This window comes from Dipodomys merriami, unplaced genomic scaffold (assembly GCF_024711535.1).
Source record: "Dipodomys merriami isolate MVZ:Mamm:240054 unplaced genomic scaffold, mDipMer1.0.p SCAF_2, whole genome shotgun sequence".
Taxonomy (NCBI): Eukaryota; Metazoa; Chordata; class Mammalia; order Rodentia; family Heteromyidae; genus Dipodomys; species Dipodomys merriami.
In genome coordinates, this window is record NW_027203381.1 from 17,567,637 (window position 1) to 17,590,185 (window position 22,549).

Genomic DNA, 22,549 nt, shown 5'->3' on the forward strand with positions numbered 1-22,549 from the left:
CCTCTGATGTCAAGCGCCGGCAGCGGGCAGAAATCGGAAACAAGCTGTGGGAATCTTTAAAAGTTTGCAAAACTGTATCGTTTGGCATGAATCTGTAGCCATTGTCAGGGGCAGATGGACCACAAAGGGTTCTATTGTGTATTTATCCACTCTGTTCTGGGTTCATCTTCAAGAACTAAGGCAACGCGCCGTGGGCTGGAGGCTGGCTTAAAGGACAACCCCGCTGTGGAATTAGCTACGTTTGCCTTTCCTCAGGACAGGCGGACAGAGAAGCCAGCCACCGGGTGCTCTGCCTTTGCCTAGCTCAGGTAAACCGGCCCAGAATCTTTTCCGGGTCCTATTCTATTTCTGTAGTGTAACACAGCCATGCTATAGATTTGACCAGCTGAAAAATGTCTAGAGAAGTTTATGATTATTGTTTGGAAACAGGAATACTGATAATGTTATGGGGGTAATTAATTACTCAAGTAGGAAAGGCTTTTAAGTTTGAGCTGCATTATTTTTTGTTTGTTTGTCTTGAAACAAAGCCCAGGCTAGGCTGTAACTCCTGATCTTTCTGCCTCAGCCTCTCAAGTACCGGGATTATAGGTGTATGCTACTCGACCTGTTAAACTTTTCTTTCTTTCTCTCTCTCTTTTTAAGCTCTCGTTTACATTGACTTTATACTAAATTTATTTCTGGGCCATATGTGTCTCCGAGAGTGTCTTTTTCTTCTGTGCCATCTCTTCTGGTTTAGGGGCAATTTGTTCCTTTTCAGAGTGGGTCATCTCCATGTGGCGGGGCGTTGCTTGTGTGTGGACTCATGCGCCCATGGGTTCAGCAAGGAGAGTTGACACCTTGGATACATGGCCCATCTGGATGTGTTCAGTGAGCAGAGTCTACAGTGGCCGAGTGTGGTGGCACATGCCTGTAATCCTTACACTCAGGAGCCTGATACAGGGGGATCATGAGCTGGAGTGAGACTATCTTGAAAAAAAAAAAAAGGAAAGAGAATGAATCTACAGTAACTTCAAGATTATCATCTCCCCTCTCTCCTTCTCTCCTTCCCTCTCTCCCTCCCTCTCCCCGCTCCTCCCCCTGCTGGCACTGGGGCTTGGACTCAGGGCCTTGTGCTCATGCTTAGCCTCTTCCTGCTCTACTGCTGGCTAACTGGAGAGAAGTCTCAATGATTGTTTTTTTCCCTCTCAGGCTGGCTTTGAACCACAATCCTCAGAAAATCCTAAGTAGCTAGGTGTGGGCCAGCAAAAATTCCATGCTCTCTTCAGGCCACTGAGATTCTGTGCCAACGCTACCTGTGGGGATGGCCTGGCACACGTACACTGCTTGTGTAAATTGACAGTTTTCAGATATGTGCTGCATTTGGGGCCATGCATGCTTTAAAGGCTGGGAAGTTTCCTGCCACCTCCTCCACTTGCTTGCTGGGCAGGTGCTATTCAGACGAATGGGCCACGCCTCCAGCCCTTTTTCTGTACTATTTTTGTTGTGGTTTTAAATTCTTGGCCTGAGCGCTGTCCCTGAGCTTTTGTGCTCGAGGCTAACACTCTATTGCTTGAGCCACAGCTCCACTTCTAACTTTTTGGTGATTAATTGATGAAGAATCCCACCAGCTTTCCTGCCCACTGGCTTCAAACCACGATCCTCAGATCTCAGCCTCCTGAGTAGCTAGGATTACAGGTGTGAGCCACTAGCACCTGGCTGTGCACTGGTTATTTTTGAGCTAGGGTCTCACTTCCTGCCAAGGTGCAGGCCTGGACTAGACCTTCCTGTTTGAGGCTTTGGGTCATCGCTGGGATAACCACTGTGCAGTATCAGGCTCAGTTTTGTTGTTGGTGTTTTTCCATTGAGATGGAGTCTCTCAGACTTTTCTACCCAGGCTGGCCTTGAACCTTGAATCTCCCATTCTCAGCCTCCTAAGTAGCTAAGGTCTGAGATATTGGCATGGCTCCTGGCACCAGTTCTTAAGAGAAAATGAAGATTGGCACCTCTTGATTTGCATGATGGAGTCTCACGGGTCAGATGAGCAATGAGTCCGCTTTGGACATCAGCTCAGGCCTGAGGCCACAGGAAGAGACGGAGAAGTTCTTTTTGATTGCAGTTCTAATAACGAATGTCAAGTAATACAGTCAGGAAAAAATGGAGGCAGAACAGCCATGCGGGAGGGAGGAACAGGGAGATGGGGAGCGTTAGTAGAACTGTATCACACAGGGGGAACAGCAGGGGCACCAGGAGCATCAGCTTCCACAGACCAAAGCAGAGATGAGCCCCCCCCGCCCCGCCCATCTCCCCGGTTCATGGCTTGCATTTTATTTAAGATCTGAAGCAAAAAGATCATTGCTTTCATATTCAAACAAACTCAGGAAGCCAGGAGCTGCTGCTACCCATCCATGGCCTGGCTGGCCTCCAGCTCCTACAGCAGCTGCCTCCTCCCAGGCCTTTGCGTCTGTGTCCATGCTGAGCCCTATCTGTGCAGCCCCAGACCACGTGCCATGGAGCTGGGCTTCCCTGAGCCACCGCCCTTGAACTCTGGAGCTCTTTATGAGCCCTGGTTTGCCAGAGGTCTGCCCCCAGCAGTCTTAAGTCCTCACTAGTGGGTAGTCAGGAGGGAGTTCCGCCTGCTGGTGCCACCTGCCGAGCATTCTGCATTGGGACAGGATCTCAGTGAACACTTGAAAAAAAAAGCATGTGGAAGTCTTGCACACGGCTCAAACCCATCATCCTGGCTACACAGGAGCCTGAGAGCTGAGGAGATGAGTTCAAGCTGGGGCAGAAAAGTCTGTGAGACTTTGATCTCCAATGAACCAGCAAAACATCAAAGTAGAGGTGTGGCTCAAGTGGGAGAGCACCAGCCTTAAGTGAAAAAGCTAAGCAGAGAATTCCAGGCCCTGAGTTCAAGCCCCAGTACTGGCATGAGCACGTGTACACACACACACACACACACACACACACACACACACACACACACACACACACACACACACAGAATGAATGTATGAGAAGGCATTCTCTTTGGTAGAGGATGCAACCAATCCACTTTTTCCTTCCTTCCTTCCTTCCTCCCTCTCTTCCTTCTTTATTTTCTTTCTTTGGGGGACACGTGCTGGTACTCATGAGCCTTGAACATGCTAGTGCTCTACTATGGGGGCATCTCCAGCCCCCGTTTCCTTCTCTTACTCTATGATTTGCAGTGCTGAGGATGGAAGCCAGCGCCTGGCACATGTCCAGCAAATGCTCCACCACTGAGCTCCTCTCCCCAGCCTCCACTGCGGTTGAGAAGTGAAAAATCAAGACAGGGCTGAAATCCTCTTCTTCAGACACATCCCTGGTGAACGGGGCTCGTTCAAACGGGGTGTCTCTGACGGCTCTGACACTAAAGAGAAGCCATTTTGGTGGGTGATTGTCATTTGCCCCTATTTCCAGTGCTCTGTTGATAGATTGAGTCGGACCCTGGCCTTTCCAGCAGCCATGCAGGCCCCACGCCGATTCCCCTGTGGATATTGAGAATGAAAATAGAGCCATCGAATAACTCCATTAAAGGATTGTGGTATGTCACTTTAAAGAGCAGGTGTCACTGGTGTAGCAAGAGTGAGACGTTGTGAAAGGTCCTAGCCCTGTAGTTCAGAACTGTGCAGCGGCCCAAGGCCACATAAGGTGAATCTTGGGCTATCTTGGGCATGGTGCTCTGATTTAGGGTCTCCTCAAATAGGTATGGTGTCTGGGACACTGTGGGGGTGTTGGGGGGTTCACCTGCCATCCCTTTGCCCTGTGAGAAGTGTTGAGGCTCCACTAGACTGGGTCCAACACTGGCCCTCATTGCCTTTGGGGCTTTAAGCCAAACAGGTACGCTACTCTGCACAGTATTTCCCCTCGTTTTGCAATAGAAAAGACACGATTTCTCTGTATACTGCTTTCAGACTTGAATACCCAGTGCCAGTGCAAAGCAGGGCCCTTAATTGTCTCCCTGTACCTGCGGAGGAAGCTGGGCGTAGAACTCAGTGGCAGAGTACTTACCTAGCATGCAGGGCCCTGATTGTGATCGCTGGTACCATAAATAAGTATAACAAAACAACAACAACAATAATAATTGATGAAGATGATGATGATAAGCAGAAGCAGCAACTCTGGGCCTCTCAGGAGCCCAAGAATTATTTGTATTCGATAAAACTTGGCCTGGACAAGACAGTGAGCTGTCTTTGATTTTTCCCATGGTTCATTTCCAAAGCTAAAACCAAACCAAAACAAAAAAACTAGGAAAAAGAAAAAAAAAAAGAATAGGCCCCTGCTTTTTTTTTCCATTTGTGTGTGTGTGTGTGTGTGTGTGTGTGTGTGTGTGTGTGTGTGTGTGTGTGTGTGTGTATCACGTTTTCTTTTTCTTTTTTTCTTCTTTTTTTGTTTTTTTTTTTTTGGGGGGGGGGGTCCAGTCGTGGAGCCTGAACTCTGGGCCTGGGCTCTGTCCCTCAGCTCTTCAGCTCAAGGCTAGGGCTCTACCACTTGAGCCACAGCGCCACTTCTGGCTTTTTTCTTTTTGCTTATGTGGTGCTGAGGAATCAAACCCAGGGCCTCAGGCATGCAAGGCAAGCGCTCTACCACTGAGCCACCTTCCCAGCCCCTAGGCCCCTGCTTTGATCCCCAGTACTATAAAATAAATAATAACAACAACAGTGATGATGATGATGATAATAATAATAACACTAGAGCGGCCCCTCTGTTGCTGCCCACGCAGGGCGTTTCGGTTTAGCTCAGTGAGGCTCTGCAGACTCCTGTCACGCTGCTGACTTCCCTCTTCCACCCTCTGTGACTAAAATACTTTTACCCAGTTTCTGGGTCATGTTTGATCCCTGCTTGAACTGCATGGATCGGTGTATGGATTCTGTCTAGACTGACACACAACCTGCCTGGTTGTTTTGTGCTGGTACTGGGTCTTGAACTCATGGCCTGGCCACTGTGCCTGAGCTTTTTGCTCAAGGCTGGTGCTCTACTACTTGAGCTACAACTCGGCTTCTAGATTTTTGCTGGTTCATCGGCGTCTCACAGACTTCCCTGCCAGGGAGGCTTTGAACCTCGATCCTCCGGATCCTCAGATCTCAGTCTTCTGAGTAGTAGCTGGAATTACAGGTGTGAGCCACCAGCACCTGGTTCCATCTTATTTTCTTGAAAAGATGAAAACAGACTTGCAAGATTGGAACTTGTCAATTCTCCATAAAACTCTGTTGTTTATGGATAGGTCTTCATCCCTGGCTGTCTCCCAGCTAGAGACAAACAGGAGAGCCTCTCTTCCCCCCAGAGCCACCCTCCTCCCTGCCCCCTCCTTCCCATCCCCTCCTCCTCCCCACCCCCACTCCTCCTGGCCCCCTTGGAGTCTTCCCATTACAGGGTCGTGATTGACAAGGCCCACACTCAGGACTCCTGGACCTCTGTGTTCAAGTACCCCCAGGCTGTCAACAGCACCCAAGAAGCCCGCACGCCTTTGCCTGACCTTGCTTTCCCTTCCAGTCTATTTATTCCTTTCCTTTTGCAGCGAGATGGCTCAGCTTCCTCTTTCTTCCTCGTGCCCCATGGGTTGGCAGTCCAGCTTCCTGTTGTGTCACTCTGCTGAAATTGAATCCTAAGAAGTCAACTGTGGTGTCCTTGAGCCCCAAACCACAGACGCTTTTGTTTCAGCTTTGTTTTTCTTATTTTCTTGGCAGCATCCACTTTCTCTCCCTTCCTCTGATGCAGTGTGTGTGTGTGTGTGTGTGTGTGTGTGTGTGTGTGTGTGTGTTTGTGCGTGTGCACGAGTGCGCATGCGTGCATGGCTGTGGCAACAATGGGCTTCAATCAGGACTTGGGTGTTGTCCCATTGCTCCCCCCCACCACATACATACACTTGAAGGCTGCTGTTCTACTATTTGAGCCGCAGCTCCACTTCTGTTTTATTTCTTTATTTATTCTGGTGGTTAATTGGGGATAAGAGTTTCATGGTCTTTTCCTCCCTCAGTTGGCTTTGAACTGCAGTCCTTAGACCTCAGCCTCCTGATAGCTAGGATTACAGGTGTGAGCCTGTACTTCTTTGGTATATATTTACCCACTTATTTCCTAACTGGATTTTCCAAACTGCTCCATTGCATGGCTGTGGATGAGGAACCCAAACACCAACAGGATACTTGTCACTAATTGACTAAATAATCCTTGGCAAAACTGTGTGCTTCAGTTTCCCCAACCTTAGAATGGGTCTGGTAGGAAGCAGTCTTATCTCAGTTTGTTGTAAGGAGTGAGATGGGAGCATCCATGTGATGTGAATGCAATGTCAAAGTCAGGCACACAGAAAATGCTATTTGTTACCATTACAACAAGTCACTGTCTTTGGAGACATTTTCTTTTAAGACATATTGCTTCCATTGCCCAACACCATTGCCCAACACAGAGCTAGACAATAAATAATTATCCCTAGTTAGACATTTACAGGGCTCAGAGAGCCCAGGGAAGGAAGGAAGATGGAAGTCTGGCTTTTCTCTCCATACCATGACTTGGATTCAAGGCCTTTCACTCACTAGGCCTTTTGCTTAAGGCTGGTGCTCTACCATTTGAGCCATGCTTCTAGCCTGACCTTTTGCTGGTGATGTTGGAGATAAAGCCTTGAGGACTCTTCTGCCCAGAATGGGCTTCGAACCACGATCCTCTTGCTCTCAACCTCCTGTGCAGCCAGGATTACAGGTGTGAGCCAACAGTGACCAACTTCCAGCTTTTTTCTATATTGTTGTTGTTTTTCACCAAACCCTTTAAGTGGTTGAGAGTTTAAACCGCTCCTTTCTGGATATATCCTACCTGTTGGCCAGGAAGGGACGGCAAGGGCTCAAACGCTATCTGTGGGGGTGACAATCCCAGCGAGGTCTGCTTGGCTTCGAACACGAGGTCCCATCCGCGGCTTACACGCGGCTCTCCGCGGGGAATACGGTCTTCTGTCCCCGAGGAGGCTGCGGCCCTGGAAGCCGAGCCCTGGCGCCATGGCGCCATCTCGTGGCCGCTCTGGGGTACGACGCGGGCAGCGCCGTGTTCTACGGTGTGGGCAAAGGTCCTCAGCGCTGCGTCCCTTTCTGGAGAAAAGTGTGAGTGGGGTTGGCCTGGAGGGAAGAATAAGGGGAAGGCACTGTAAGGTGTGTGTGCGCGCGTGCGTGTGTGGATCCCTCAGCATAGTGTGGGCACGAGAACCTTCTGCTCCTCCAGGGAGAGGGCAATTCCCTCCGGACCCGCGCTGCCCCGCCCCTCCCCCATTTTGAACTCAATTTCCAGTGCTGTGCACCGAGGCAGTTTTCTAGAAACACCTGTGTCGCCTTCTCATTTCCCCCTTTCGGATGTCAGGAAATCAGGGCTGGGAAGATTTAGCCGAGTCATCAGATTTGGCGCCCAGCTGAACAGCAGCCCTCCTCCCGGGACCAGCCCCCCCCCCCTCCCGCCCGTCCCGTCCCGCAGCAGATCCTCGGTTGGCAGCCAGCACCGCGCAGGTAAGGGCCCGCAGCCCGGGGCCATCCGCACCGCGGGGCAAGTGGAGGCACCGTGTTTGCCATTGTGTTGCTGAGGTCAGAGGATTTAAACCCCGATGGGGTGCTAGGTGATCTTCTCTGAAGCGGATCTGATTTCTCTGTTCTCAGGCTGTGTGCCTTGATCGATAGTTGTGCTATGGAGCACACGGTCAGCAAAGTCAGGCAAGTGTTGGATGCTTTGGACGGAAGCATCTGCAGCCTGGGTCAGCACCTAGGGTGTAACTCCCAACCGAGTGATGAAAGGAACAGACTGGGCCAGGTGTGGGTGGCCCTCACCGAGCTACTCAGGAGGCAGAGATGGGAGGATCACCGATTTTAGGGCAAACATAACACAAAATAGCCACGTTTGAAAGACCTCCATGCCAACAGAAGACGCTGGGGTGGTAGTGTGTGCCTGACATCCCAGCTGCTACAGTGCACAGCATACATAGGAGGATTGAGGTCTGGGAAGGCCAGGCAAAAATCAAGACCTTATCTCAAAAGTCACTGGAACAAAAAGAGATAAAAGCATGGCTTGAGTGGTAGAGCTCCTGTCTAGTTAGCGTGAAGTCATGAGTTCAAACTTGTGGAATAGGGCAGCCTCCTCTTGTAATCTGAAGAGACTGAGGTAAGAGGATCAAACGTTGAAGGCTGCTGAGCGCTGGTGGCTCACACCTGTAATGCTGCTCATGAGGCTGAGATCAGAGATGGAGGCTCAAAGCCAGCCCGGGCAGGCCCTGAGTTCAAGCCCCACAATCGACAAAAAAAAGCTGAAGGCCATCTTGTGCAATTTAGAGCGTCTCAAAATTTTTTAAAAAATACCAAAATTGCTGAGGATATAGTTCAGTAGTAGAACTGCTCCTTGCTCCCGTCCACAAAGGATAGATTTGGAGTCTTGAACTGCTCTCATTCACTGCTGTTTGACTAAACTTATTCAAAGCCCGCATTTTTTTCCCAAATGAAACCTGCCTCTCAACATCAAGTAAGAATTCAGTGAACTAGGGTAAAAGCTCTCTTATTTGAAATTCAGGCTGGCTGAAGTTTTAGAGCAAATGAAGAAGTTGTTTGAAGCTGAGAATCATAAAAGATAATACATACATCAAATATTTTGTGTTGAAATACAGCATCTCCCTATCTGACTTCTGGGCATGGCTTTTTTTCTCTGAACGTGTATCTCCTAGTTGGCTTTTAAGTTGTTTTCCTTACAACAAGCCACACATCATGTCCTACCTGTGGGCATTAGTTTTGCTGGCTTTAAACAGAGTAAGAATTTACACACATGTGATGTCACTTAAAGAAACATTCCAAGTCCAAAAATTATTCCAAGCCAGTCCTTGGTGGCTCATGCTTGTAATCCTAGCTATGCAGAAAGTGGATATCCAGAGGATCACGTTTCTAAGCCAGACTGAGCAGAAAAGTCATGAGATTTTTATCTCCAAGTTAACAAGCAAAAGTTTGGACTGGGTGTTTGGCTCCAGTGGTAGAATACCAGCTGAACACATAAGCCGAGAGAGTACAAGACACTGAATTCAAACCTGGTGGGGGAGGGGAGGGGGGAGGAAGGGAGGGAAGGAGGAAAGAGGAAGGGGAGGGAAAAGAGAGGGGGGGAGAGATCATTCCAAATTTCCAGGATTGTGTTTATCCAAGATTGTGTTTATATGTTTAGCATTCCATGTGCTTTCTGAAAAACAATGACCTTTCTCTGTATTCTCAGTCTCTGAGTTCTGTTTTCTCAGACTAGGTAATATTTAACTGCATTTCATGGTTACAGGGCTGATGGAGCTGGGTGGTAGAACTCTTGCCTAGCATTGCAGTAGCCTTGCATTCCGTCAGTCAACCCAGGGGCCCGTCAGTGTCTCAGACACAATCCAGGTCCAGCACCTCCTGCTGAGCATGTCACATGGGGGCAGCCAGGCCCGGTGTGTAGTGTGCTGTCATCACAGCAGTGGCTGGTAGCAGGTGCAGCGCTTAACCTGCCACTGGCTACACTGATGTCATCTCACATGGCTTTCCCTGTGCTGTGGCGATAGTGTATAACCCACAGCCCGACATAGAAAATGCCCCTCTCATAACCGATAGCAATTTTTGGAATTATTATCGGCCCTATGTCTGCATTCGAAGTCTGGTTCTTCCCTCATTTTGCAGATGAGAAAAGATCTGAATGTGTATAATTTGGGCCTTACTGAATTTGTACCAATAACAAAAGGATTAGTGATGAGAAACCTAGTATTTTGAGCCCAGAAGGATTTGCATCGGCAACTCCTGCCATAAAGGACACACGGAGTCATTGCAAACTTACGTCTTTTCTTTGGGACATGATAGGACTGTACTGTGTTCTTCCAGGGATGGGGCTGGGGAAAGCCGAAAGCCAGGGCCTGAGCAGAAGAGAACCCATCAACCATTGTGCAAGAATGTGTGTGTGGGGGGGCACCTCCACACTTTCCTGAACATTATAAAGTTGTCTACCAAGCTTGTAGCAATGGCACACACACCTGCAATCCTAGCTACTTGGGAGGCAGAGGGGGGGAGGATCATGGCTTGAGTTCAGCGGAAAGTCAAGAGCCCCCATCCCAGGTGCTCTGTGCCTGTCACCCCAGCTGTGTGAGAAACTGACAGAGGAGGCTCCTGATCCAGGCTGGTCAGGACAAAATGGAAGACCCTGTCCCCCAAGTAACTAAAACCAAAGGGCTCCAGGAGGTGGCACAAGGAAGAGCAAAGCCCCAGTATCACCACCAAAAACCCTTCCCCCCCAAAAGGAATATTCAGGCCCCACAGTCCCTGACATTCTGGTCAAGTAGTTCTGGGGCAGGCGTAAGAGTCTATAACATGTATCAGGGGTGCTGATATAAGAGAGCCCTCCCACAAAAAACAACACGAAAAACCTTGTGAGAATTTTTGTTTCATTTACATCAAAGACCAGGCTGAGCTCTGAGAGGTAATCAGTGTGGACAATGGAGATCACAGTCCCCCAGTTTTTAATCTTGTGATGGGAGGTTGGGAGGTTGGGAGGTGGTACAAGAACAGATGGTGAAGATGGAGAGAGATGGAGATGGAGCCTGTGTGTGTGTGTGTGTGTGTGTGTGTGTGTGTGTGTGTGTGTGTGTGTGTGTGTGTGTGTGTGTGTGTGTGTGTGTGTGTGTGTAGCTGCTTAGGCTGAATTTTCCATGAAGAGTGGTTCAGCTCTTCTTGACTTTGCCCTGCTGGAGAGTCTATCATGATTTTGAATTCTAGATCTGCTTATTAAGATTGCTGTGACTGGACTGGGAATGTGGCTTAGTGGTAGAGTGCTTGCCTAGCATGCATGAAGCCCTGGCTTCGATTCCTCAGTACCACATACACAGAAAAAGCGCAGAAGTGGTGCTGTGGCTCAAGTAATAGAGTGCTAGCCTTGAGAGCAAAAGAAGCTCAGGGACAGTGCCCCTGAGATCAAGCCCCAGGATGAGAGAGAGAGAGAGAGAGAGAGAGAGAGAGAGAGAGAGAGAGAGAGAGGGGGGGGGAGGAAAGGAAGGAAGGAGTTAAGGAAGGAAGGAAAGAAAGGAAGAAAGAAAAAGAAAAAAGAAAGAAAGAAAGAAGAAGGCAAGAAGGGAAAGAAAGTAAAGAAAGGGAAACCAAGGAAGCAGGCCATTCTCCCCAGCCAAGAGCAGCTCCAGGACTCATTTCTTCTGCCTTGGAGCAGAGATGCCAGCTGTTCTCCAGTGAGTCTGGAAGTTGGGGGGAAGGAGTATTTTCATGGACCTCTACAGTGTCATCTTACAAGGAGAACATGGCTGAAACCATCTAGGGCAGTGGAGGTTGGGGAGATGGCAGGAAAACAAGATCCCTTACCCACCTCCAGGTCACAGGGAGTTAAATGGGCCAAAGGGCAGCTGTTTCAAGAGATCTGGGTTCTGGCAGGCAGGAACATGGCCCAGTTTCCCCAGGACTTTCTTGACATTAGCACTGAAAGTCTGGGGTCCCAGGAACCACTCCCCTCCAGCTTGGATAACCAAGGCTTGGATAAATCAAGTCACCCTAGTTCAGTGACTGCCCATTGGATTGCTGATACCACCTCCAAAGATGATGATGGCAGCCTTGATCTGAGCAGCCAGGGTGCTGGGTGTTGAACTCTAGCTGCTATTCTCCAAGCTTTGCCTTTGATCACCACTGACTTTTTCTGTGACTGTCCTATCAGCAAAGTACAAGAAATCACCCTGACGACCAAATTCAGCACCTATAGCCTTCACATTCGGACCCTAGCCCAGTGCTTTGTGTAGCAATGTCATGGCTCTTTGTGGCTCATATGATGATTCTGATTTGGGATTTTTTTTTTTTTTAGTTCCATGGACAACTCACAGAGAATCCTGGACCAGCCCCTTCCCAGCCCAACTTCCCAGCCCAAGAAGAAAAGAACACCGATTCTGTCCTTCTTTTCTAAGGTTTGAAACAAAGTGTAATGAACAAATGTGCTTTCCTGGGAAGACGAGTGTCTACCCAACTGGCAGGTGCCTGCAGCCCCGAGGCTGGTGCTGGTGGCTCACGTCTATAATCCTAGACTTTCAACAGGCTGAGATTTGAGGATCCTGGTTCAAAACCATCCTGGGCAGACACATCTGAGAGACTCCTATCTCTGATTAATCAGCAAAAAAAGCCAAAAGTTGGAGATGTAACTCAAGTAGTAGAGCACCATCCTTGATTTAAAAAAAAAAAAAAGCTGAGAGTGAATGTGATGTCTTGAGTTTAAACACTGGCAGAGAGGCCAGGCGCCGATGGCTCACACCTGTAACTCAGGAGGCTGAGTTCTGAGGATCCCAGTTCAAAGCCAGCCTGGGGAAGAAAGTCTGTGAGACTCTTTTTATTTTATTTTATTTTATTTGTGAACATACTGTACAGAGGGGTTACAATTACATGGGCAGGATAATGCGTACATTTCTTACCAAGCATTGCACCCTCCTCCTTTGGTTTACCCTTCACATCCCTTCCCAGCCTCCCCCTCTGTGAGACTCTTATTTCCAATAAACCACTAGAAAACCGGAAGTGGCTCCGTGGCTCAAGTGGTAGAGCCCTCACCTTGAGCTGAAGAGCTGAGGGACAGCGCCCAGGCCCAGAGTTCAAGCCTCACAACCAGCAACAAAATCAAACAAACAAAAACAAACAAAACACTGGCAGAGAAATAGCCAGATCAGGATCCAGTGCTGTAGCCCTTCTTACTAAAGATGGGGTGTGTTGGTAGTGGCTTTTCGCTTATCTGGGTCTTCATGGTCTTGAGTCCATCTCTAGTATGGGTTGCTGTGTTCTGTGTTTTGGAGAACACTAGAGTCTTCCTGGAGACCGAGATCATTGCTCACATGGACCGTGGCTGGCACCATCTCTTGCTGTGCGGTGGCTTAGATAGAGTTCAGTCTTTGAAGAACACATTGGTGCTTCCGACACACAATGTTTCCCAATGTGTGCTGTTTATGCATTTCTCTTCAGGATCTCGGGGCTCAGATGTGTGCAATCTCTAGAGGTGGGACCACCTTTAAGTGCCTTGAAATGGTTGTGGCTGTATAGCGCACGTGTGTGGCTCTGCTCTGCCAGCGGTGTCACATTCATTCTATTCGGTGGCTGCGGAAGATGACGGCCAAGAATGGACGCTTGGGATTACCATCTGGTGGCGTGGGGATTGGGGGGAGGATGTCAGTCTGACTGTAGAGGGTTCAAGGGGGAACAGGAGGAGAGGGTGCAGAAAGCAAGGCCATAGAGACATGGCATTCATGGTGTTTAGCTACAAAGTGGAACAAAAAAAACGAGAGGGAAGAAGAGCATCAAGGGAGCTCTTTGCTTTGAGTTGGGATGAGCACTGTGAAAGGATTCATATTTTCAGCCTCAATCAGCCACTTAGAGTGTCCTCCATCTTCCTAAGGGAGTATATGTGAGGGAAGAGGCCCTGGGGCTTGAACTCAGGGCCTGGACACTGTCCCGGAGGTTTTTGTTTTACTCAAGGCTAGCGTGCTACCACTTGAGCCACATCTCTCTACTTGTTGGTTTTTGCTGGTTAATTAGAGATGGATGTCATGGACTTTCTCACCAGGGCTGCCTTCAAACTGTGATCCTCAGCTCTCAGCCTCCTGAGTAGCTAGGATCACAGGCGTGAGCCACCAGCACCCAGCTCTTCCCAAATTTTATCTCACTCATTGTAATTATAGAGTATCTCTTCCCATAATTCCCCCAGCTCCACCTTAACACCAGCCCTGAAGTCATTTTCCCCCAATCCTTTGCCTTCATCAATTCCTTTATGATGTGCATCCAAGTAATGTATCTTTCCAACGAAAATCAGGCATCCTTAGACACTGAGAAGGTAGTTCAGTGGTCAAGTGTGGGCTTAGCATACATAAAGTTCTGGGTTTGATCCTCAACACCACACACACACACACACACACACACACACACACACACACACACACACACACACACTTTTAGTGATAGGATTTTTCTTGGGTTCAGATTATGACTCTGACCTCTCCCAAATTAATACATTATTGACTTCCCTTCAGGTCTCTTGGAAACTGCGATTCCAGAATCAGGAGCCTTTGAAGAATGCGTTTTTCACACTGGCAGAGAAAGCTCGTGATCCCAACGCCAAAAAACGCCATCTGGCAATGAAAGGCCTGGGCACCATGGCTTGCGAAGCCCCAGACCAGGTAGTGGAGGGAGGTGGAGCGCAGCGGGGCCTTCCTGACCCTCCCCAGCCATAATCTCAGGTGGAACCTAGCTTCGAGGAACAGCGCATGGGTAGAACTTCACAGCATCTATGGGTCAAGGATGAGACGCCCCATGTTAGCCCAATACTGTTCCTTCCTGAGGCCCAGGGTAAGGTCGTCAGGCAGACATGGGCTTCTCCAGTTATGGGCCTGAGGTCTCTTCTTTTTTGCTGGCAGACTGCTCACATGTGTCAGCTGCAGCCGAGTCTGATACTAGGTGAAGAAGTCACAAGAAAGACATGAATTTTGTCAGACTCTGTTAGTGTGGAAGTGAGTCCCAGAGTCTGTCCACACTGGAGAAGAGCAGAGGGGAGAGCATGTGACTCAGGGTTGTGTGGGGCCATCTTTCCCCTGGAGTATTAGCTGTGGGAAAATGACAATGGTGGACACTGCCCTCCTGGGAGAGTCGAAGAGGCTTGCTCATAATTTACATTTGTTTAGTAAGAGACATTTTGCCACATTGCTTCCATTAGCATCTGCCAGTGTCAGAACCATCTCATGGTCTTGCTATTATACATAAGGGACTTAATGCTCCAGGCCCTTGGATGACCTTGGCCTGTCCATTTCCTTGAAATGCCCGCCCAACTTACCTGCCCAGACCCCACATTCCAGGTTACCCTCTCATAAAAGACCTAGCTGGGGTCTCAGGTTGGGTTTAGAGCACCATTTCTGTTTTGATGACAGTTGGTGGGAGGTCCTAAAGATGCTGGTCTCCTGGTCCTAGACTTGCTTTATCAAAACCCAGGAGTAGGGCTGGGAAGGTGACTCAGTGGTAGAGCGCTTGCCTTGCATGCATGAGGCCCTGGGTTCAATTCCTCAGCACCACATAAGCAGAAAATAGCTGGAAGTGGTTCAAGTGGCTCAAGTGGTAGAGCGCTAGCCATGAGCTGAAGAGCGTCGAGGCCCAGAGTTCAAGCCCCACCACCAACCAAAAAACCCCCCAAAACAAAAAACCACGAGAAGCCATTCTTAGGCTACGAATGGTTTTGTTCACAGGTGAGGAAGTACAAGAAAATGATGCTCGACCTGCTGGTGTATGGACTGTACGACCCTGTGAGTTTAGAAGTCATCTACGAGAGCGTGAAGGCCCTGACCATCATCCTGGGAAAGATCCAGGGCAAATGTCTGGGCTCCTTCTTCATAGACATCACCCTGCAGACCCGGACTCTACTAGATGATGTGAGTGAGATGATCACTAAAATTCTAGAGGATTCAGGTCACGTGGGCTGGGAAACGAGAGGCCCCACATAGAATGCTGCTTAGGGACCTCTTACCTGCTCCATACACCAGGCTGGCACTTTATACTGACAATCTCATCACCCTGGGAAGTGGCTACGGGGATTCACTGTATGCGTGTCATCACCTGGGACCACCCCAGGGTCCCAGAGTCTGTAAATAGCTCTCCAAGCAGACTCTCTGGATTCAGCGTCTGCTCTATTAACCGCTGAATGACAAGATCAGTTGAGCAGGAAGTGCGTGGGTTAGTGTTTAGTCTGGGACCTTGAGGATTGGGGGTTTGCAGCTGCAATCTAATGCATGGCCCTGCCGCCGTTCTCTCTGTTCTGTCTCTGTGTTTACCCCTAGAACAGCTTGCTCCAGCTCCTCATCCCCCCACTCTCCGTGGAGCCACAGGGCCGGAGCGGGATGAATGGATGAGCGCTGTTGAGATTATGAAAGGCAGGGCTGATCAGAAGCTGCTAGACTTCCTTCCTGTCCTCCAGAAACCGATTTTTCTCTTTTGAATGTCCACCTTTCATCTTTGGGGAGAGGACAGGAAGGTGTCCACCAGGCTATCTGGGAATGCCACCAAATGCCTGGAGGACTTGTCCTTACACCTCTCCAGAATGTCAGGTGAACATCAGGCCTGAATGACTAGTTTCAGCCACTTTTTAAAACCTACTTGCCTGTGATTAATTAATTAATTGGTTAATGAATATCTGCCGAGATTCAGGTTTAAATTCAGAATCAGGCTGCTGTCCTTAGTTTTTTGTTTTTTTAACCTTGTCAAGGCTGGTACTCTACCACATGAGCCACAGCTCTGCTTCTGGCTTTTTGGCTGATTAATTGGAGATAAGAGTCTCACAGATTTTGTCTGCCTGGGCTGGCTTTGAACTGTGATCCTTAGATCTCAGCCTCCTGAGTAATTAGGAGTAGAGAGGTAAGCCACCAGTGTTTTTTGTTTGTTTGTTTTGTTTTTGGTTGTTGTTGCTTTTTTATTTAATTAGAGCCTGTAGAACAAGGAATTTCTCATGCAGGGCTGTTAGCCCCTGACTGAGCCTGTCAGCTATGCTTACCATGTATGTTCAACTGGATGCCTATAACCTGCATTCCTGTCATCTGCAGTCCCGTCCCGTGCATGGCTGCACTAAGGGAGAGCTTTGAAGGGAGCAAGCTCTCTCTCACAGCGTTAGCTGAGTTGTACATACACATAAGCACTTGACAGCACAATGAACAAAGTACAGCCTGGAGGCAGATTCTGTATGTGTACATATGCTAAAAGTATTGCAGATACTTCACACTTTAAACAGCGGGCCTCAGTCCTGCCGAGTCTCTGTGATCTCAGCTCTAGATGCTTTTCTCCTAACAGAGGAGGCCCTCACCAGCCCTGTTTCCTCTGGCTTGCCCGGTGCTGCGTTGGACCAGGAAACAATGACAGAAAATCTATGAAGCAAGCCAGGAAACCAGCTTCCTGTGCTGCCTGACTGATAAGGAGACGCTGGGCTAGCTGCTGAAGTGCCCTGGTCTTTAGTCTCTATTGGGGGGCAGGGTGGAGAAGAGAGATAAGATAGATCAGTGGAAGAGAATGGGAGGGTGGAGCCCAAGGCCATTGGCTTAGGAACACACCAACCAATCAGACAAAAGCTGGGAGAGCAGGGAGAGTTGTCAGGGGAAGAAATACAATCCTGATTTCCATCGCAGATGAAATAAATTCAGACCAAAAAGTAAAGAGAGGTGACCCGGTAAACATATTGGGACTAATAAATAAGGGGCTGCTCAAGTACATTCTAACACAAGTTAAAAAAAACAAACAAACAAACACCAACCTAACTCAATCCAATTTAGCCCAACCCAATTCAATCCAATCCATTCAATCCAACCCAACCTGAACAAACTCAAGCCAACTCAACCCAAACCAAAACAAGAACAAAACAAAAGACTGTCAATTCCTCCAGGTACTGACAAAGGCTAAGCTCCTGGATAGGTTGGTAGGAGATCTGAGCTGCATAGCATCTGTGGAATGGCACGAGTGTAAGGAGGAGGAAAAGCCCTCTGGATCCGGAGGCCCATCATGCAATATATACTTAAGAATGATAACTCTGTTGTTTTGTTGGCCTAACCCACAGGACAATGACGGCGTGAGATACTCGGCCTTCGTTTTATTTGGGCAATTGGCCACATTTGCTGGGAAGAAGTGGAAGAATTTCTTTACCAATCAGGTGAAGCAGACGCAAGATTCCCTCCTAACCCATTTACAGGATAGAAACCCTCATGTGGCTAAGGTAAGACTGTGATCCTCCAGCCAACTCCATGAAGCTTCTGAGCTCTTCCTAGCGGGGAATGGTGCAGTCTTGCAGACTCAGATGTGGACGCCTCGGGTTCCTGTCAGTTAGAAATAGGAAGTCGTGCTGGGAATGGTGGTGCACACTTGTAATCTCAGTACTCAGGAGGAAGAGGCAGGAGGATTTTGAGTTAGGGGCCACCCTGGGTTATATAGTAAGACCCTGTCTCAAAAAACCAAAGCAAACAAAAGGAGTAGTCAGTAGGATAGCCATGTGGATGGTGGAGAAGGTGCCTTCTCATGTAGCATCTCTTCCAGAGCCAGGGGTTTCACATCCATCTGCTCCCACTCTACCCGCCCAATCCAGCACCTGCCCGTGCTAGAAAAACTCAGGTTGGCAGAGGATGGAGAGGGAGCAGTTTGGATCAGTGGGGCAAGGGGTTGCAGCAGCTCATCTAACAGGGAGAGACTTGTTCATCTGCAGAGCCTGGCGTAGATTTCTCATTCCTGGATTCTCCATGCCTTGTGCAACTTCTGTGTTAGTCTCTGAGCATGATGAATCCTCATAGGGCTGGATCAACTGCAGCCTGTTTTGGACTGGGCTTAGAAAGGCTTCTGTGAAACTGTGTGTGTGTGTGTGTGTGAGAGAGAGAGAGAGAGAGAGAGGGGGGGGGGGGGAAACAGAGACAGATAGAGGCAGAGACAAAGACAGAAACAGAGGGGCAGAGAGAGAGAGAGAGAGAGAGAGAGAGAGAGACAGAGGTTAAATTTAAGATTTAAGGGTATTACCTGGAAGATTTAGGTTTGCAAACTGCCTCACCATAGATTAGGGTGCAGTCTTGCTGGTATTTTCTCCAGAGCAGGATGACAGTCTTCCTTTCCTCAGGCATGCAAAACAACTTTTCAAGCCTGTTCTCCATATCTGAGACTGAAGAAGGACTGCACCTTCCAAGGTGAAGAAGATCAAAGGAACTCCAAACTCTGCTGGCAGCTGGTGAGCAGGCCAGGGCAGGAGAGAATTCTCTTCCGGTCTCTGACACAGAAGGTGGCCAAAGCCCACCAGGGCGTTACCCCCCCAGACACACAGTGAATGACTTTCCATGGTCATTGCCCATCATGCACTGCCATGGTGAGATGCCTGGACGATTATGCACACGGCTCTTGGCAGATCTGGTTTAGGTTAGGAGTTGCCCGCAGGTGACACAGCCACCACTTTGGCCGCCTGTGTTTATCCTGGAGGCTTCCCCCGTCTTCCCCTCACGTGTACCTTTGCTAATGTCTTTCAGAGCCACTATCATCCAGAGCTCCTGCAGTTCTTCTACGCCAATAAAATACTCTAAGCGCAGAGAGGCAGGACAATGGTTCCACATAAGAATCTGCCAGGGACATCCGGGCCCCTCTGTCTGTTTTGTCTCGTTGGATATCCCTTTTGCTTGCTTTCTAGGATTGTATCAGAAAAGAAGGAGTCAGGTGGGCAAAGGAGGGGGAAAAATAACACCACGGAGTCGTGTACCCATACCCAGAATAAAGTATTAGATTTTTCCCCTTCATCTCTCAATTTCTCCCCACCCAAACTTGACCAGAAATTTCCTTTCTTTAAAAATATTGAAAATTCCTTGAAAAACATTGAAGATATTAAAAATATTGTACGTTCAATGCTTAATTCTCAGCCACTCTCTTCTTCAGTTCATCCCTGTGAGCGAACTTGGATTCCTAAGGCTTGATTTCTCATCGAAGATTTAATTTCTGATCAAACTTGACCGGGAGGTGCTCACTTTCCTTTAAAATATTGAAAGCATCTGTAGGTTCAACCCTTATTTCTCAGCCACTTTCTTCTTAAAAGTTTATCCCTGTTCTAGCTTAGCAGAATAATTATCATCTTAACGTTGTATTTGCTATTAATATTTGGCTATTTGCTGTTGATAGCTATTCTGGCCAAGATTTATTTCAAGCTGGCCAAGAGGGCAAACATATGGCTTGCAGTGATTATATTTAGGAGTTTCTCATTGTCTTTAAAAGTCATTGTTTTCAAGATCATCTTAAAGAGAACCAACCAAAAAATGTCAATGTATTGAAATTTCTTTGATGGTAACTTATGGAATAAAAATAGCAAGTAATATTTATTGATTATTATTGATTTATTAATATGTATCTACTATTTTTAGGAACTTTTCTTTTTTTCTTTTTGGTCATGGGGCTCAAACTCAAGGCCTGGGTACTGTTCCTAAGCGTTTTCACTCTAGGATAGTGCTCTACCACTTTGAGCTACATCACGACTTCTGGTTTTCTGGTGGTTATTTGGAGATAAAAGTCTCAGTGACTTGCTTACCTCTGGCTTTGAACCATAGTCCTCAGATCTCAGCCTCCAGAGTAGCTAGCTATTGGTGCCTGGCTATCTAAGAACTCTTTACAAGTGATTTTAGAATTCACAGCAACCCAAGAACATAGATATTATTAACATTCTCATAAGATGAGAAAACTAAGGAGCAGTTAAGTAACTTGCCCAAGATAAATGGTGGAGCCAGAGTTAAAATCCGTAGGGGGGCTGGGGCTGGATGGTGCCTACTGTAATCCCAGCCACTCAGGAGGCAGAAATAGCAGGATCATGGTTCAAGAGTATTCTGGGCACAAGTTGGCTAGACCCTACCTCCAAAATAAGCAAGGCATAGTGGTTCATGCTTGTGGCTCCTGCTACTCAGGAGGTGGACATTGGAGAATTGTGGTCTGAGTCTAGCACATGCAAAATCTCTAGACTCTATCTGAAAAATGAAAAGCAAAAAAAAAAAAAAGGCTCAAATGGTAGAGTGCTCACCCTTGGTGGGGGAGGGGAAGGTGGGGGGGTGGGGGTTTAGAAATGTGAATAACAAAACACACATGCAAACAGAAGTCTCCGGTGCCTCCTTCACCCAGCAGCTACAGCTGCTACAAAAGCCACCAAGTCTCCACTTTCAGCCATTTATGTGAGGTAAGCATGTGTTTTCATTAACCATTTATTGCCTGATATGCTCATGTATCATGACCAATCTTCATTATCTGAGGGGTTATAGCACTACTCCTTTTTGTTATTTAGAGCACATTTTATTTGTTTCTATAATAAAACACACATAGAGAAGACTTTATATATTTAATAGTATGCTACTCCTGAGAAAAATGGGAAAAATAAGTATAATGTTTCTAAACCAGGATAGCTATTCATTTCTGTAGGATCCAATTCAACACAGTAATTTGAGATACTTTCTTCCAAAGTTAACAGCACAGCACAAAATTCTCCGAATTCAAATTATGCACATGCATATGCATGATGTATATGAATATGTATATGCAAGGCAAGTAATAGCAGTCTGTTATGTATCCATCCCAGTAATTCCAAGGGTATCCAACATTAAAAAATAAGGATTAAAAAACCAAACCTCAAGAACAGCCCAGTGATATTCCTCTTGTGCTATCCAGCACCATTATTTTTTTCTCAGCTTCTCAATGATCATCTGGAAAGAAACCTAGAGTAACATCTGGTTTTCAAAGCAGCTGTGATGAAAGCATGGATCCTAGAGCAGGCCTGTGGTGTTTTGTATTCACAGAGGTCTGACATGCTCTGAAGACTTGTTCCAGGGCCTAAAGGAGGGTAAGATGGATTTTTTTTTAAAGCACCCTGTATTATTCATAAGATGCTTCAGCTCTGCTGGGTGCTGCTGGCTCACGCCTGTAATCCTAACCACTTAGGAGGCTGAGATCTGAAGATTGAGGGTCAAAGCCAGTGGGCAGAAAAAGGCCATGGGAATCTCATCTCTAATTAACCAGCAAAAAAAGCCAGAAGTGGAGATGTGGCTCAAGAGGTAGAGTACCACCTGTGAACAGAAAAGGCTGAGGGAGAGCCCCATACCAACACATAGACACAAACACACACACAAATGCGGGGGGGGGGGGGGGGAGATGGAAGGAGGAAATAAGGGAGGGAGAGAGGGAAAAGGAAAAGCAGGGAAGAGAAAAGGAGAGAGAGAGAGAGAGAGAGAGAGAGAGAGAGAGAGAGAGAGAGAGAGAGAGAGAGAGAGAGAGAGAGAGAGAGAGAGAGAGAGAGAGTGTCTGAGATCTAACAAGTGTGTGACCAGGTTTGGTAAGAGTATGAACAGAGGGGGCTGGGAAGGTGGCTCAGTGGTAGAGCACTTGCCTTGCATGCTCGAGGCCCTAGGTTCGATTCCTCAGCACCACATAAGAAAAAAGCCGGAAGTGGCGCTGTGGCTCAAGTGGTAGAGCGCTAGCCTTGAGCTGAAGAGCTGAGGGACAGTGCCCAGGCCCAGAGTTCAGGCCCCACAACTGGACCCCCAAAAAAAACAAACCAAGAGTATGAACAGAAGCTTGTGGAATTCCAGTCAATTAACTGCTGGGGGAGAATGCTTCACACATTAAAAACACTACAGTGCATGAAATGACAGCTGTACAGGGTAGCCAGCAATTAGTTATGTAAGATATGTATTTATGCTTTTCTGAATTTCCCAAGCTTTTTGTAACAGACACGTATCACTTTTACAATAATAAAACATGTGCAAGAATGCCCTGTTAAAACAAAAGTGCTGGTGGCTCAAGCCTGTCATCCTAGCTACTCAAGAGGCTGAGATCTGAGGATCGTGGTTCAAAGCCAGCAGGAAAAGTCTGTGAAATGCTTATCTCCAATTAACCACCAGAAAACTGGAAGTGGAGCTGTGGCTCAAAGTGGTAGAGGCTAGCTTTGAGCAGAAGAAAACTTAGTGACCGTGTCGGGGCCTAGAGTTGGAGCACCATAACTGACAATAAATAAATAAAAATCAGTATAAGGAATGTACATTGGGAGGCCCAGATGG

General features: G+C 47.8%; 1 protein-coding gene across 9 annotated transcripts; it reads left to right on the forward strand.

The window, feature by feature from the left end:
- The first annotated feature begins 225 nt into the window (after positions 1 to 225).
- Positions 226 to 19,816, forward strand: Mro (maestro). Of its 9 annotated transcripts, none has more exons than XM_070029135.1 (7): positions 3,505 to 3,541; positions 11,812 to 11,911; positions 14,009 to 14,155; positions 15,212 to 15,394; positions 17,560 to 17,715; positions 18,601 to 18,708; positions 19,001 to 19,816. In XM_070029135.1, exons 2-7 carry the CDS (start codon positions 11,816 to 11,818, stop codon positions 19,052 to 19,054), a joined length of 744 nt encoding a protein of 247 aa, XP_069885236.1. In that variant the 5' UTR covers positions 3,505 to 3,541; positions 11,812 to 11,815; the 3' UTR covers positions 19,055 to 19,816. The 9 variants fall into 9 exon arrangements, with proteins under 9 accessions (XP_069885238.1, XP_069885244.1, XP_069885235.1 ...); XM_070029140.1 differs by lacking the exon at positions 3,505 to 3,541 and adding exons at positions 6,472 to 6,690; positions 7,336 to 7,478 and having other exon boundaries at positions 18,601 to 19,816; XM_070029139.1 differs by lacking the exon at positions 3,505 to 3,541 and adding exons at positions 7,044 to 7,082; positions 7,336 to 7,478 and having other exon boundaries at positions 18,601 to 19,816.
- Positions 19,817 to 22,549: the final 2,733 nt, after the last annotated feature.

Excerpts from the sequence above, each read along its gene's own strand:
- Mro (XM_070029134.1), top strand. The coding sequence starts at position 3,501 with ATGAAAATAGAGCCATCGAATAACTCCATTAAAGGATTGTG. Across the intron at positions 11,912-14,008 it reads TTCTGTCCTTCTTTTCTAAG|GTCTCTTGGAAACTGCGATT; the intron begins GTTTGAAACAAA and ends ACTTCCCTTCAG. Across the intron at positions 15,395-17,559 it reads CCCGGACTCTACTAGATGAT|GACAATGACGGCGTGAGATA; the intron begins GTGAGTGAGATG and ends CCTAACCCACAG.